This window comes from Elgaria multicarinata, chromosome 4 (assembly GCF_023053635.1).
Source record: "Elgaria multicarinata webbii isolate HBS135686 ecotype San Diego chromosome 4, rElgMul1.1.pri, whole genome shotgun sequence".
Classification (NCBI taxonomy): domain Eukaryota; kingdom Metazoa; phylum Chordata; class Lepidosauria; order Squamata; family Anguidae; genus Elgaria; species Elgaria multicarinata.
The window spans coordinates 124,207,368-124,220,035 of NC_086174.1; the positions used below are offsets into that span (position 1 = coordinate 124,207,368).

The following is a 12,668-nucleotide window of genomic DNA, read 5'->3' on the forward strand; positions in this document are numbered from 1 at the left end:
TGCATGAAGGGAAGAAATGTGAAGCTTCATCTGTGTATTCTAACAAATATACTTTCACATTTCGTTTAACTGCTGTTCACTACCTTGATCATCATTTGGGAGAAAGGTGGGATCTAAATTTAATAAATAAATAATTATATTTAGTGACAAAAGTTTCAGTGCTGGGCAGGTATAGGGGAACTTTGATATGGCTGAACTGAGCACAAACCCAAAATATGTCGCTACAGGATACAGTTCTGTGGCTAAGACCCACTTCACACATACTGATGCTTGCCTACAGCTGCAATCGTATGGTGGCTCTCCACACTTCAAGCCATGCGTGTACAGAGATTTGCCACGTGGACTGACCAAACTGTTTCCCCATTTTCCCACAAATCAAAGTAAATGTTCCTTTGTGGACTGGTGAAGTGTTCAATGCATGGATGGTCGCTGCAAAGAACAGCTGCTGTGTAGACATAGTTTTTATGGAGTCTTCCCAGGGCTGCTTTTGCAAGCGAAGTGTTCTTTGGTTCTTACACTGCTGGCTGCACTCTCAGTTCATTATGGGCACAATGAATACCAGAACTACGGAGACTCACACACATACTGCATTTGGTAAGAGGGGCAGGCTCTAAGTTTGAGGCTCTAAGTTTGAGGGGGGCCCTAGGCAAAAGATACTAACTAGATGCTGAGGCCAAACGTGGCAATGAGACTCCGAAGCATGAGTTCCACCCTGCCCTAACCTTTCTTCATATGGAGCCCATGCGACAGGGCTCTTACATGTGTGCTCATGTGTTTCATTCACTGAAAGGGTGCAGGCATAGGCATGTGTGCTCCCAAGTCACCTGCAGTGCGCTACATATGTAGTGCGGAGGAAGCCCAAGGCTTGGTTCTCCTTTTATGAATGATATAAAATGGGAGAGAGGAGCTGCATATGTCCTAGAGAACAGGCTTTAAAAAATAAATAAATCAAACCCTGTCTCAATCGGCCAAATAGCTGAATGGCAATTTAATAAGGCATTCGATATGAAAAGATGTTAAATGTCACAATAGCAAAGATGATCTAAGCAGCAGCAGTTCCGAGAAATAGAGCTTGCAGTGGAGAATGAACTGAACATGTCAAGAACGTGATTCTGCAGCACAAAAGGCCAATGCTATTTTATTTTTTATTTCTACGACAGAAGCATGGCTTCCAAGACTAAAGCACAGATAATGCTGCCTTACTCAGCACTAATAAAACATCATCTGAAGTACTGCAGTTCAGAGTAGAATGGAAGTTCAAAAAGGTTGCTGACAATTTGGAAAAGATTCAGAGGAAAGCTATAAGGATTATAAAGAATCTAAGGAAGACAAATTACATGAGGAAAGCCTAAAGGAACTGTACAGATTTAGAGTAGAGAACAAGTAAAGTGAGTGGATATTGTAGTAGATCTTAGTTACTTAAAAGCTAACAAGAAAGAAGAAGAAAACAATTCTTTACCATACCCACTGTGGACAAGAAAGAAGAAATATATTTCCAAAGACCAAAATTTTAGATTGTACATAGGTGAAAATTCTATAAAAAGTTCACATAATCAAACTGGTTTGAAAAGACGCCTAGTCTCCCCCCAATTCTATGAATGCTATTCAACATGTAGCTTAGAATAGCCTTCCCCAACCTAGTGCACTCCAGATGGTTTGGACTTCAACGCCCATCACCCCCAACCAGCATGGCAAATGGTTAGGGATTATGGTCATCATAGGCCAACAACATTTGGGGGTTCTGCAGCCCTGCATTAGAAAATTAATGGATGGAATCCAATGAATCCAATGGAATCCTAAACCCAATGCTTTAGGGTAGATTCCTGCATTGAGCAGGGGGTTGGACTCGATGGCCTTGTAGGCCCCTTCCAACTCTGCTATTCTATGATTCTATGACTACTAAGACAGAACTCCCATAGGCACACTGGGTCCTTTTCCAATCCACGTGAAAAGCTGCTCCTAAGAGTTCAGAGTGTCCTCGGGGGAATGCAAAAGGAAATGTCAGAGGCCCCCGGCACACATGCCAAATCATGCCCACAAATCTTCGAATGATAACTGATATTTTTGGGTGGCAATTTTTCAAGAGGCCATCAGGATTTTAGTAGTACAGAAACCTAATTTGTGTTTCCGTGAAATATCCACCCAGACCACCTAGGGCATGTCAGTACAACAGTTGTGTGGAAAATGAAAAACCTTCCCCTCCTTATACAATGTGCAGCCCCATGGAAGCCCACAGCCTCCTTTTAACTTCCAAGTCAGTGCTATCATGTGATTTCAGTATATGTGAAGTAAAAGAGCAATTAAAATTATGAGGTGACAGTTCCACAGCTGTAGATAGTATAATAAATTCAAGTAAGTTAAGTTACTTACCTATAAGGTGTATATACAAAAATCCTAGTCAATTGAGAGCACCTGATTCACTAAGCTACAACTGGAACTCACACAAAATGTTATGGCAGTTAATTAATAACAAACAAGTTTCTTACTTGTCTTCCTGATGATGGTCTTCCTGGTCGCTAAGTTCATCATCGTCTACCAGGTGCCCAAACGGTTCAGAAGAAATGGATACCATGTTGGAAAGAATGACTCTGCTGTCACTGCTGCCTGTCAGCACTAATTGGTCATGTGAATGATTGTAACGGACATTCCAAACCCTAAAAACATCAACACAACTGCAAAATTAGCCACTGGAACCATTATTGGCTGCAAATAACAATGTTACAGAGATTTCAAACGGTCAAGTAACTTTCAGTTGCTAAAGCCTTATGGACTAGTTGTCTGGGTTTAATCAAGCCTCAGTACGGCAGAGAATGGGTAGGATTCAGACTATCTATAGGTGAAACTCCATGCATGGGACTCTCTCACTGGATGCATTTTCACTGTCTTCCTTCCCCCTGCAGCTTACTGTGTCCCCCCAAAAACTGCCTCTGAGGACTGGGGACTCTCTGAAACACTGTGGGAGATGTCACTGGGGGTTGTAGGGGAAGAAGGAACCAGCAAATTCTTCTCCCCCTCCTCAAATGAGGGATCATGGAAGGCAAATCTGGATCCAACTCATTAGGCAGTATCCAACGTTTTTACGCCACGAATGCAAGTTGTGCTCATGGAATGGAAAAGGTTGGGTACTGCCCAATGCAGAAGGTATAAACTTGAAGGGAAGAGTGGTGCAATGCCACTCCTGAAACCAAGGGTGGTTGGATCCAGATATGTGAGTGGGGTGCACCCTACTGGCAGAAGGGGGATTTATTTTTTTATTTTGCCAATTAAATCTGGATTCAACCCTGATAAATAATAGCACATTGTTATTTTTCTGGCCTGGAGTATTACTTTTCCTGGGCTTACCTCAGCTGCCTTTCCTGACAGCTTGGCTAAGCACCGTGATTGCGTTACAACATTCTTTCCATCTGGGATAGGGCAAGTGACTCTCATCAACCTTTTTCTGCACGGACACACTACATTTTGCTCTGAAGGTAAACACCAAAACTAATTCAAGACAAAACCTGTGGGGGATTAGCAAAAATGCTTTTTCCTACTCATCCTCTCTTAACAGCAGCCTTAAACTTTTCTCTCTTTTTTTTTAGTTTTGTAAGGCCAGTTCTTTACAGAACCAACCAATAGGTTGTAAGGAAAGGGAGACAAAAAGTGATGAAAATCCTGCCATGTTTGCTTTTGATCTAACACATCATGCCAAAATTCTGAATATAAAACATTTCCCCTAAGGAAAAAACATAGATTACTTACATTAACTTGATAAATTAAACTGAAATTTACTCCAAATTCTTACTGTGTATGATTAAAATAGTCTATTAAAAAAGGGAAGATTAACACTATTGTGTTTTCAAATTTACGTATCATGTTAATACCAAATGTCTCTAGATTTTCTGCTGTTCTAATAGCGTAATAATTTTCTCAGTAAGAAAAGATGTTTCTGTGAAGTTGCAACTTTAATACCAGTGCTGAAGTACCTTCAGGGTTCAAAATAACTTTATCACAGATGATGCTGCCCTTGAAATCTATGAAATCTAAACAACATATTCTCTTGGCTATGCAGAACACTTTTTACATTAATCTTCAACAAAAGGGAATCATTAATCTCTGCTGTAAAACATTTTAAAACTATTTTACAGTATGGTCAATACCTTCCTAGAAAACAAACACTAGCTAGCTTTTAAAATATGCATGCTGTATAAAAATATCTATATTCTGCAAAAGAAAGAAGATCTACAGCACCATCTGAATTCGTTTGTATAGCTTTGAGAACAGGACAATTAGATTCAACCTGAGAAATCTTGCATTCAAAGAAATTGACTTTACCAGTGGGAATGTTCTTCTAGTGTCTTCACTGGCTCACTGACGTTTCTGGTGTCCCAGAATTTCACCTTGCAGTCATCTCCGCAACTAGCCAGATAGTACTGTTTGTTGGGATTAAAATCTAGGTCCCGCACCAGCTGTCCATGAGCATTTTCTATACAATATATTTGGCTGCGGACACATCAAGAATAAATACATATATAATGAAACCTTAGCCACAGCGCTAATAGAAAGGAAGGCGCATGTTTGCACTGCAAATTATTTTGTTTCAAATTAAGGCAGTGCTGCCTTTGCTTCGGTGCCAAGTGCTGCCCTCCTTTAAAACTACTTCTATGTTCAAATGAAATGTCTGTGTACAACTGGATTATTCTGGACAAATAGACCGGATCTGGGACATCAAAACATATGGATGCAGAGTTGTAGTGTTATTTCATTCTCTCTCTCTCTCTCACACACACACACAAACCTCCATTGGTGAGAAATATCTAGGGTGACCATATGAAAAGGAGGACAGGGCTCCTGTATCTTTAATAGTTGCATAGAAAAGGGAATTTCAGCAGGTATCATTTGTATATATGGAGAACCTGTGAAATTCCCTCTTCATCATAACAGTTAAAGTGCAGGAGCTATACTAGAGTGACCAGATTTAAAAGAGGGCAGGGCACCTGCAGCTTTAACTGGTGTGATGCACAGGAAATTTCACCAGTTTCCCCATATATACAAATGACAGTTGCTGAAATTTCTTTTCAATACAACTGTTAAAGATACAAGAGCCCTGTCCTCCTTTTCATATGGTCACCATAGAAATATCTAGTCATCTTCATTAGAGACAGGCTCACATCTTTAATACTATATTGGTAGCATCATTGAGTGGTTGTATCCATGCTAAAGCCCACCTTTCAGGTAAGGGATGAGCTAAGAAGTTCACAGAGCACCATGTGCACATGTCACAGTGCAGATGATACAATGCAGATGTGTGCTATACTAGATTCGAGACAAGTCAGATTCCGGTTACAGATACCTCTTATTGGCACTGACTCAAAGTGAACCTTCCATTTAATTTTTGCTTTATTACCAACTTGGCATATTCTTTTCAGGATCATAGTGGAGCTACTTTAAATTTAGGGAGGCCACTCAGGCTCTACTAGGCCACTATTTATGTAACAAAACCAGGGGTGGGCAACTTTGGGTGTTCCCTCCCCCCTCCCCAGGCCCCCTGAAGCTGCACCCTTCTCCCTACAGCAGCAGGAATTAACAAAGATTGTTTTAATGGCCATGGCACTAAAACAACCTAAATTTGTCCTCAGTAATCCGCCATGGCAATTTGCCACAGATCTGTGAACTTGGCATGTGAAGTCACAGACAGTGAGAGGAGCTCAGCAACAACGGATGAGCTGCCTTTGTTCAAGGAGGAATGAATGACTAGATCCTATATCAGTAGAGTAAAGAACTGGGGGCGAGGGTGGAAAAAGTAATATTTATTTGGTTGAGTTTCTTCATAAGCCAACACTTCCATGGAAATCCCACAGAATGGGGAGCAGTGGGATTTACCTAAGCCACACACACACACCAAATAAATTACTATTGTGGCTCTCGAGTCTATGCGAATGAAGAAGATGAGCACGTGGGAGCCAGGGGTGATCCAAAACATCTGGAGGGCACCAAGTTGGGGTGCTTTAGGTAGTTTCTAATAAGTGAACCACAATCTCTAACTTATTTTACTGGCTTTAAAAAAAAAAAGAGATTATTTTAAACCACAATTTCTGGTATGCACAGAATAACAAACCAGGAATCTGCTAAAGCGAAATTGAATTCTGGTTGATTCCTTCTCCTGGTTATGTGGAAGGAGGGATTGTTTCCTGCTCATGGACATATCACTAAATTATGGTTGAATGTTATGTGTGAACTGTGTGTGTTGCTCACCCAATCTCTTCTGTAAGACAGCATGGCTCCAGAAGCAATTCATAAATAATGACCTTGTACAGAGGTCCAAAGTAAGTTTTAACATATATTCTAATACAATATAGATGGGGAATGTGACAGACCAACAAGAAGTGCACATACACACACACACACACACACACACACACACACACAGATAATTTCCTAATTGAATTGATCAGTTTTTCTGGTATCAAGAAACATAATTGGAAACAATGGAAATATAGTGCTACACCCATGAGCTTGCAGGAGACATAAAACTAAATTTAAAGTCATCTCCCCCTTTAAGGCAGAAGAAGTTATTACAAGACATCCGTCTTCCGAGGCTAGTGATAAATTACTGTGTGCTAAGGGGATAAGCTGTATCTTTAAAAAGCTTGCACAGACTTCTGTTGTCATGGCAACAGATGTGCACAACATCACTCCTTTGCTTATCAAAATCACAACTAGAGCAGGAGAGCAGTCCTATATTCCTTATATTGAAGCATTAGGTTTGTTGGCACCAAAAATGCTGATATGTTGCAGCCCCAACACTAAATTTGTGCTAAGCAACTGGCTGTTAATAAATTGGAAACTCCATTATCTTAAAAGATAGTGTCAAAATCAAATGGAACCTGAGGATCCATTCCCATTCTCCACATGCACACACACACACATCTAACTAAAAAAACCTAAAATGTTGTTAAAGGAAGTCATTAGTACACCAGGGCCAGTCAGCTTTACAGTATCAATCCAGGATGGGAGGAGTCCCTCCATTCTGGATTGCACTGCAGAGTTCAATGACACAATCTAAAAATATTCACACAGTGTAATCTAGCTCCATTTAAACTAATGGGAGTTTTACCATTAACGTCAGTAAGATCAGGACAGCACCTATCATGTAAGATGTGAAGACCAGGAGGGGAAAAATGTGTCAGGCTTTGGTAATAGGTTATTAAATCTATGGCAGACATGCAAGTCGGAACAGCTAGAGAGGTAACCATTTCTGCTGTCCATATTAAAGAAGAAAAATCCCTGCCAGAGAAGTAACTTCTAAGATAGACATAGCTTCCATTTTTATATATATAAAGAAGGAACCACACTTCTTACTTCATAGTTCGTATATCCCATCCTCGAATGGCAGTGTCATTTGCTGTGGCGACCTGAGTGCAGTTATGGTGGGGACTCCATCGTCCAGAGGTAAACTTCAACTGCCCTTTACCTTCCAATGCAACTGAATTCGACAGCTGTACATTAAAACACAACCCCACAACGAGTGACACTATTAGGAAACCAATGTGAGCTGAAAACCTGCGTGATATGTTTTTCTGTCTATACACAGTAAATTACTTAGGTGGTAACAAGCAGAATGGCATGGAGCATAAAACAGAGAATTATTCATGTGTCAGATAATAACAGTTCCATTTTGTAACATATTACTGCCTTGTTGGTGGTTCTGTCTATTACAAAAAAAATAACGTTCTTCAAGTATGTATGCGTATAGTGGGCAGTGTCTAAGTGGGCTGCTGCACAAGTGGGGCCCACCGCTTGCACAACAGGGATTTAGAGCTTACTTTAGGAAGCCCCTAAATGGGTGGAAACACTCGTTTCTGGATTGGGACAGGTTGGCAGAGCTCCCTTATGGAAGCTCGGCCGATTTGCCCTATTCCACAAAAGAGTGTTTCTGCTTGTTTCCAGTTCCTAAAAGAAACACTAAACCCCATTGCCCAAGTGTGGGTGCCACTTTCGGGATGGAATCAGTGGTGAGCTCCATGGAGACTGCCCATTGAGGCTTAAAACTAGATATATAACTTTTTGTTTCGTAAATAAATTGTCCACTATAGCATCACATTAAAAGGGGGGGGGGAGAAAAAGAGAAAAGAGCGCTTATCGTCAGAATTTATTTATTTATTTATTTATTACATTTTTATACCACCCAATAGCCGAAGCTCTCTGGGCGGTTCACAAAAATTAAAACCATTAAGAACATAATAAAACATCCAACAATCTAAAAACCCAAATACAAAATACAATATAAAAAGCACAACCAGGATAAAACCACACAGCAGAAATTGATATAGGATTAAAATACAGAATTAAAACAGCAAAGTTTAAATTTAAATGTTAAAATACTGAGAAAATAAAAAGGTCTTCAGCTGGCGATGAAAAGAATACAGTGTAGGCGCCAGGCGGACCTCTCTGGGGGGCTCGTTCCACAGCCGGGGTGCCACAGCGGAGAAAGCCCTCCTCCTAGTAGCCACCTGCCTCACTTCCTTTGGCAGGGGCTCACGGAGAAGGGCCCCTGTGGATGATCTTAACTTCTGGCCAGGTACATATGGGAGGAGGCATTCCTTCAAATAACCTGGCCCCAAGCCGTTGAGGGCTTTAAATGTTAGTACCAGTATGTGGTGGGATGAACATAATTGGTAGTATTCTTCAACACCTGAACCTATTCAGACGTTACATGAAAGCTGGGATGAGACTGGGACAGGCCTTGGGCTCATGTGCTCCCTTCACCATGTGGAGAAAGTAACAAGTGCACTTACACCGTATTTGAGCAGGATCAATCTTGTAGGCTCCAGAAGATTCCACATTCAAATAAATCAAATATGGGGAAACCAGTGGTTTATGGGCTGCATTTGGTCTCAAGTTGAATCCTCCGTGGGTGTCTGTTGCCACCACAATTTCTTTCACACACCACTGTCACCACCACAATTCAGTGTGGGGATGACTCTCCTTACATGCCTTTTTCCTCAGCACAATTGTGCCCCCATCAGCCTAGCAAACACCTGTTCAACGGGCAGTCAGGAGTGTGATTATGCTGGGATACGTAAGAAGGCACATTTATACATACCCTCTTCTCTGGCACAATATCACTCCCCAAAGTATGTTTGCTGGTCTGGCAGGAGTGTGCATTAAAAAGGGAAGATGGCATGGGGCTCTGTCTTCTCCATTTAAACTGCACATCTCCCCCACCCCACAGCTGCTTGGTAGGAGGGAGGTGTCAAGTGCTCTTACTATGCACTGAGGTTTAAACCTCCTCATCACTGCGTGCTCAGACGTGGGGTGGGGGAGTATGTGTGTATGTGCATGAGGGCATGCACCTCAGTGCAGTGCGGCCCATTGCAGAATGAGGCCTTTGGGAGATAATAGGTTGCTGAAATAAATGGGATGATTTCTTAATGTGCTCTGCATCTTCTTTCTCAGAGCTGTGGGATTACACAAGCCCAAGGCCTGTCCCCTGTCTTCCCCATCTCCCTCCATCACATAGTGTTTCTGAGACTATGTAATGTCTGAACAGGCCCAGAAACATGAAATGCCATTAACAAAGTCCCAAGTATAATAGGCTAGATGCTTCAAGTAGAAGCCCTGACTAATAAATGGAGGGAATCATTGCATTATATTCCCTCCAATACATATCAATACTTGAAATGCCAGTGATCCTTTATAGGATATGAGGTTGTGGTACAACATGCAGCTTTCATGACTTTCTATAATCACATCTTCTAATAGACTTGGTTCTATGGCATTCTTCCTTCAAGATAATCTGCTTGCACATCCAGATGCGTACTTGATTTTGTTATGTGTTTATAGACTCCAAGTGTCTACAAGTGTCCCACAAGTGTTTATCCCTTTAAGATAGTCCATTAATCAGCACCTACATTAAATTTTCTCCACTTTTGCTCTCTAAAGTGTTTTTGTAATACCTTTATTCTGTTCTTTAGATTCTGTCAAATTGGGCAAGGAATTTTATTGTTCACTGATACTTTCTGAACATTATGTTAAATTCTGAATTTATCTCAGAGAGAGAGAGAGAGAAGAAAAGTATGTAGATAAGTATATGTACACAATGAAAATACATGAAAATTGTGGCTATGGTGTCTCTGTATTCAAGGCCTGCAGAGGTGAGGACATCACAATTGAACAAAGTGACACTGTAGAGCATTCAGAACTCCACATTTGAAGGTCATTCATTGTTCTCTTCTATAAGGAGGGGATGCACAACAGGGAATGTGTAGAGAGCATTCTTCTTCATGTGTTATACAGGGAGATGGGATCCCTCTGCTCATAGCACTTCATACCATGGCTAATGTGTCATCTATGCCTACTATTAGTTTTTTGCATATAGGACCTTATGCTTAAATCCACTAACCATTTACTTTTTTAAAAAACATTTGTTGTTTTAGTGGGGGGGAGGAGAATAATGGTTTTAGGGACAAAACAAAAATAAAAGTTATCAAAAGGAGATGGTGCAGAAATACTCTTAGAAGGGGATGCAAGAGAATCTAGGGAACCATTGGCCTTTTTAACTCTTGCATAACCCACACTCACCAGGTTCATGTGACACAACAAACTCTGAGTGGGGGTTGCATATGTAATTTGGCAACTGCGGGCACTGCAGCTCATCGTACATTAAAAAACCCACGACAAGCCATGAAGTTTTGTCCGAACCGGGTCTTTCTCCTCCCCCATCTCTGACTTTTCAAAGAAACACATTTCTATCTATCTATGATAGTGAAATGTGCAGCAATGCCAGATGTGATGTATCATAATTTTAAGGACTCAACAGAATTCCCAGTAACTAGAGGGCATCCCTACAGAGCTTTTCATCTACCTTCACAATTGGCAGAACTAGATTTGTTCTTCACTGTCTTCTAGTCAGTTCTGAGCTCAGTTCAAAGTGCTGACCTTTAAATCCCTAAACGGCTTGAGACCAGAAAATCTAAACAAGGAACATTTCCTCCCATATGTACCTGCTCATACCCTTAGGTTATTTTCAGAGGCCGTCCTCTGGTACCCCACCCCCACCCTGCCCACTGAAGCAAGTAGGCAGGTTACTACAAGAGAGAGGACCTTCTCAGTAGTGGCACCCCGTTTATGGAATGCTCTTCCAAAGGAGATTTACCTGGTGCCCATGTTGTTATCTTATCAGCACCAGGCAAAGACACTTCTTTTCTCCCAGGCATTTGCGAGACTTAATTTTTAGACTTTTATGGCTGTTCTGAAATATCTTTATATTTATCTATTCCTGTGGTGTTTGTCATTTTGTATTGTATTTGACTGTTTTGAATGGTTGTAATCTGATTATTGGGTGGATAAAAGAATACATAAATACGGAACAACCAAATGTATACAAATGAGCTCAATGTCCATAATCAGGTCACAAGAAAGTCAGTTTTCCAAAGCACGAACCTGTACTACTTTGGAGCAAACTTCTCCCCATTCTCCAATGCACAGTGCACACCACTTTGTTTATAGAGAAAATAATTGCCTAGACTTGGGTACATATAGTTAAGTGAAGGGTTAACTTGGACAATGTTTCTTTGGAAGAATAGTACTGCTAATGAAAGGCGTGTGACATTGATGAATTTCTGTAACTAAATTCCAGCAAAGTAAATGAGAAAACCCAAGAACTTGACGTTCAGTAGAAAATTCTCTTTCTATTAAGCAGTATGACTTGTGACAGGCTGGAGAACATCCCAAAGGAAATGCTTATATTTGATACAGATTGGAATTAAGGAGAAATATGGTAACTTTGAGATTATGAGTGAAAGAGACTGCCTAGGACAGTGAAAGCCTAATTAACATTCAAAAGAACCTTAAAGCAAGGCAGGCAGAGCAGCCCAGGGGGAGCAAGAGGAATGGAGGAATTGCTAAGCATGTCTGTAAAAACCTGACACTTCAATCAGACAAGAATGTTGATCACAGCATGCAAACAGACTTTACTCTAGAAAAAGAGTTGGCCAACAGTTGGCAAGGGAGAGCGGGAGTAGTCGATTGGACAATTCCACGTACCGTTGGCAAAAGCTAGAAAGGAGCAAAGAAAGCCGGCCGGTTGGCCGACGCAGGGGATGGTGGAGAGGTAGGCCAGCAAGAATGAACAAAGGTTTTGCACAGGAAGAATTAGGACTATTCTACTGCTGCCGTGAATAACGTACAGTCCCGGAACCTATTTTAGGGTTGTCAAAAGAAGATCTGCCCTATCCATTTTAAAATCAGTTAATTCCCCAGCGAAGTTGAAACAGCGCACGCTGCTGCTCAGAATAGAGTTAAAGTATTAACAATCTATTTTAAACCAAAACAGTAAAGGTATGTAACTACCCACAATATTATGCCTCATTACAATTTGTTACGCTCCTTACCACAGCCTGGCTTGAACTTTCTTGTAAATCCCACAGAAGCAAGTGATTATCAGCCAGAGAAATTAGCTTTTTGCCATCTCCCATTGGCTCCCATGCAACACTGTAAACACAAAATGCAACAATGTGAATTTGAAAAATCGAAAAAACATGTGCAAGTCATTTTGACTGGGGTTCATTATACCTTCTGCATAACCATCACCTTCAGAGAACTTTGTCAAGTGGACCCAACCTGCTGTTATTCTGTAAAGCCCTGCACACACGAATGATGCAATACTAACAAGTAATAGATCAAAT

The 12,668-nt window shown here is 41.0% G+C and overlaps 1 protein-coding gene across 1 annotated transcript in view; it reads right to left on the reverse strand.

The window, feature by feature from the left end:
* EIPR1 (EARP complex and GARP complex interacting protein 1) overlaps nucleotides 1-12,668 on the reverse strand; it is a 74,683-nt gene that overhangs the window by 11,781 nt on the left and 50,234 nt on the right. Inside the window, exons 5-8 of the mRNA XM_063125134.1 lie at nucleotides 12,375-12,474; nucleotides 7,342-7,478; nucleotides 4,315-4,482; nucleotides 2,487-2,654 (exon numbers count right to left, since the gene is read on the reverse strand). Coding sequence (XP_062981204.1) covers nucleotides 2,487-2,654; nucleotides 4,315-4,482; nucleotides 7,342-7,478; nucleotides 12,375-12,474 — 573 coding nt within the window. The remainder of the gene's footprint in view (nucleotides 1-2,486; nucleotides 2,655-4,314; nucleotides 4,483-7,341; nucleotides 7,479-12,374; nucleotides 12,475-12,668) is intronic.